General features: G+C 42.2%; 1 protein-coding gene across 1 annotated transcript; it reads left to right on the plus strand.

The window, feature by feature from the left end:
• The first annotated feature begins 230 nt into the window (after positions 1–230).
• LOC116593551 (olfactory receptor 8S1-like) lies at positions 231–3,319 on the plus strand. Its single transcript, XM_032347846.1, has 2 exons — positions 231–1,003; positions 3,157–3,319. The coding sequence occupies exons 1-2, from the start codon at positions 231–233 to the stop codon at positions 3,317–3,319; spliced, it is 936 nt and encodes a 311-aa protein (XP_032203737.1).
• Positions 3,320–3,633: the final 314 nt, after the last annotated feature.

The raw sequence follows: 3,633 nt of genomic DNA on the forward strand, positions 1-3,633 counted from the left end.
TACATTATTCTCTTCCACCTTCTCCACCTTGGCCAATAGCTTCCTGCCCTGAGCCAAGAAGGACTAATCAGGTTTGACATGGCAAGGGTGTGGCTGCAACACAACCTGTTCTGGATCAGCCATGAAGCTTTACTCCCAATGCCTCATCCCCAGGCATGCTCCGAGACTGATAACCCATGTGATAATTATTTTCCCTTCTTGTCCCTCTGAAAGGAGAACTTAAATGCTCCATGGAAGTTGGCAACACAACCACAATCACGACATTTGTCCTCCTAGGACTGTCCAACAACCCTCAGGTCCAGGCTGTGCTCTTTGTACTCCTCCTGGGAATTTACCTACTGACCCTGATGGGGAACCTGACAATGCTGCTGGTGATCAGAACTGATTCTCATCTCCACACGCCCATGTACTTCTTCCTGAGTCACCTCTCCTTCATGGATGCTTTCTATTCCTCAGTCATTGTGCCTAAACTGCTAGAGAACCTTCTTTCCAAGTGGAAGACTATATCCCCCCTTGAATGTTTCACCCAGATCTCCTTGGTCATATTTTCCGGAGCCACTGAAGCTTGCCTCCTTTCAGTCATGGCCTATGACCGGTTCCAGGCTGTGTGCCACCCACTGTTGTATGTGGTGGCTATGAACAAAAAGGTATGTATTGGCCTGGTGGGAACATCATGGGCCATAGGAATGGGAACTAGCCTGGTTAACAGCATCCTTCTGGCTCAGCAGCACTTCTGTGGCCCCAATCTTGTCCGCAGTTTTGCCTGCGAGCTTCCCCCAGTGCTCCTATTGACCTGTTCTGACCCTTACATTAGTGTTGTCTCCATCCTGACCACCATAGCAGTCCTTGGCTTTGGCACTCTTGTCCTATTGCTGGGCTCCTACACTCGTATCATCATGACAGCCCTGGGAATCAACTCTTCGATGGGTCGGAGCAAGATCTTTTCCACCTGCTCTTCTCATTTTCTTGTGGTCACCATCTTTTATGGTTCAGGAGTTTTCAGGTATGTCATACTATAACCACCTAAATGTAAATGTAGGATATCACTTGCCCTTAACTGGCCTTGGTCTTCCAAAGTAGCAGGAAAATGACTGTACCGGAATTCAGAAGGCCTGGTTTCTAGTTCTGGCTCTCCTGAAGACTAGCTGTGTGAGTTATAAAAAAAAAAAAAAAAAATCCATTTTCTTTCTCAGGTCTTAATTGTCTATCTCTGAAAGATGAGCTTATACAAGGACTAGAGATTTTCTACTTTATTAACTTATGATTAATACCTCTCAAAAGGAAATCAGAGAGCCCTTGGTAGATTTTTATTCAGTGCTAACCAAAACAATAAAACATATCATTCTTGAAAGAGATGACATTGTTTTTCCTACTGGAAGATGATGTCTCTGAAGCTTATTTAAAACTACTTCTTTAGGCACCTACAGTACACCAGCTTCTTTTACATGCTCAAGCTCAATTTTAGTATGGAACATACTACAAGAGAAATATTATTAACTCCACTTTCAGGTAAGGCACCTAAGTTTCAAGAGTAACCAGGTAATTTCTCCAAAGTCCCAGAACAAGTTAGTAATGGAGCCATAGTATAAACCAAGTCTCACTGACTTAAAACATCATACTCTTTCTTACCATACTTCTCTCAAACATAAACAACTCTAGCTGACAAGTCCTCACTTACTAGGAGCAGAATAATTAATGACCCATAGTGTCTACTAGTGAACTGGAGATAGATTTATACAAATTGCTCTGTAATTTTCTTACCTGTTTGTTACTTGAAAAGAAGGCAGGTGTGGAAAAGGAGCTCACCTGACTCTGTGGACAAATCTTTCTTTCTCTGTGTCTCATTTTTCTCATATGCCATAAGGAGACACTAAGATTGCTCCTACCTACTTCACAGAAATGTTAACAGGGATAAATTAGATGAAGAAAAATGACAGTAAAATAATATTTTTTTCATTTTTTTAAGATTTTATTTATTTATTTGACCAAGAGAGAGAGACAGCAAGAGAGGGAACACAAGTGGGGGAGTGGGAGAGAGTGAAGCAGGCTTCTCACTGAGCAGGGAACCCGATGTGGGGCTCAATCCCAGGACCCCAGGATCATGACCTGAGCCAAAGGTAGATGCTTAACTACTGAGCCATCCAGGTGCCCCTGAATATCTTTTTAAATAGAGCACAGCAGAATCTACAAGGAATATTTCAATGATGATGACCTGTTGAAAAAAAAATTAATGCTTCTTTGGGAAGTACTCCCAGTGAGACTCAACAAAATGCAGCCCAAAACTTAACCTTATTATTTTGGATTCAAATCTTGTGCTTAAAACATGTTTATCTTCCACTTTATTTATCAAGTTTAGCTTCTTTTCTAAGCCGAAGAAAAATGTACTTAAAAGGAAAAATGTTTTGAGGTGCCTGGGTGGCTCAGTGGGTTAAAGCCTCTTGCCTGCAGCTCGGGTCATGATCCCAGGGTCCTGGAATCAAGTCCCACGTGGGGCTCTCTGCTCAGCGGGGAGTCTGCTTCCCCTCCTCTCTCTTTGCCTGCCTCTCTGCCTACTTATAATCTCTGTCTGTCAAATAAATAAATAAAATTTTTTTAAAAAATTTTTTTATAAAAAGGACAAATGTTTTGTTCCACTAGCATTATATAAAATAACATGCTGTGACTGAAGGTAATTCCCAGAGCCATAAATGTTAAGAACAATGACAGCATTATTAGAATAAACATATACTTTGGCAAGAAACAATCCTCATAAGATGAAAACATACAATTATATATACAGGGAAAAGAAAAGGGGAAAAAATCCTTACATCTTTATCATAACTATTAAGAAAAAAGGTTTTGAAGACTATGAAGTACTAGAAAAATGCATGAAATTATTATTAGTCTTATTCAAGCTTGCAGCACTTGATGTGCTACAGAACTTTCTTTTTTCTCAGGGAAGCTCTTGGAAGATAAGATAACTCATGTTTGGAGACAAAGATAGAAATGACTGCCGTCTCACTGATCACACAGTCATATCTAAATGCTGCTACCACTGCTAGTTGATTCAGCTCTAAGGACTCTGCAGAGTGTCTGGTATGGGATGGACCATGGCTACCAATATACTGTGGCCATTGTTCTGACCTCAGTTTAATCCTTTGTGCCAATCCCTTCAAGGTACATGACCCCAGCATCTGGCTCAGCTCTGGAGCAAGTATTCTCCATGCAGTACAGTGTGGTGACCCCACTGCTAAACCCCCTCATCTACAGTCTCAAGAACAAGGAAGTGAAGGCAGCTCTCAGGAGGGTGTTCACCAGGAAGCCCAGGCTTACCTTCTAACCCAGCTCCACTGCATCCTCGTAACAGGAGAAAGAGTTGTGCAACAGAAAAGGAGGCAGGAAGAGCTATCACCAGCTGTCTCAATGGTCTTTATTTTCTAAAAGAGAAGCATTATTTCCTCTGAACCCAGTATCCTCTCCCAATGAAGTGAGATAGGAAAACCTCCATGGAGCATATGACATCTATCCACAGGGGGCCCGTTTGAAAAAATTCTCACAAAAAGTGTATGGAGGGGGCGCCTGGGTGGCTTAGTGGGTTAAGCCGCTGCCTTCGGCTCAGGTCATGATCTCAGAGTCCTGGGATCGAGTCCCACA

This window comes from Mustela erminea, chromosome 6, assembly GCF_009829155.1.
Source record: "Mustela erminea isolate mMusErm1 chromosome 6, mMusErm1.Pri, whole genome shotgun sequence".
Classification (NCBI taxonomy): domain Eukaryota; kingdom Metazoa; phylum Chordata; class Mammalia; order Carnivora; family Mustelidae; genus Mustela; species Mustela erminea.

Coding starts and splice junctions, on each gene's coding strand:
- LOC116593551 (XM_032347846.1), top strand. CDS start 231: ATGGAAGTTGGCAACACAACCACAATCACGACATTTGTCCTCCTAGGA. Junction 1,004..3,156: donor TATGGTTCAGGAGTTTTCAG/GTATGTCATACT, acceptor AATCCCTTCAAG/GTACATGACCCCAGCATCTG.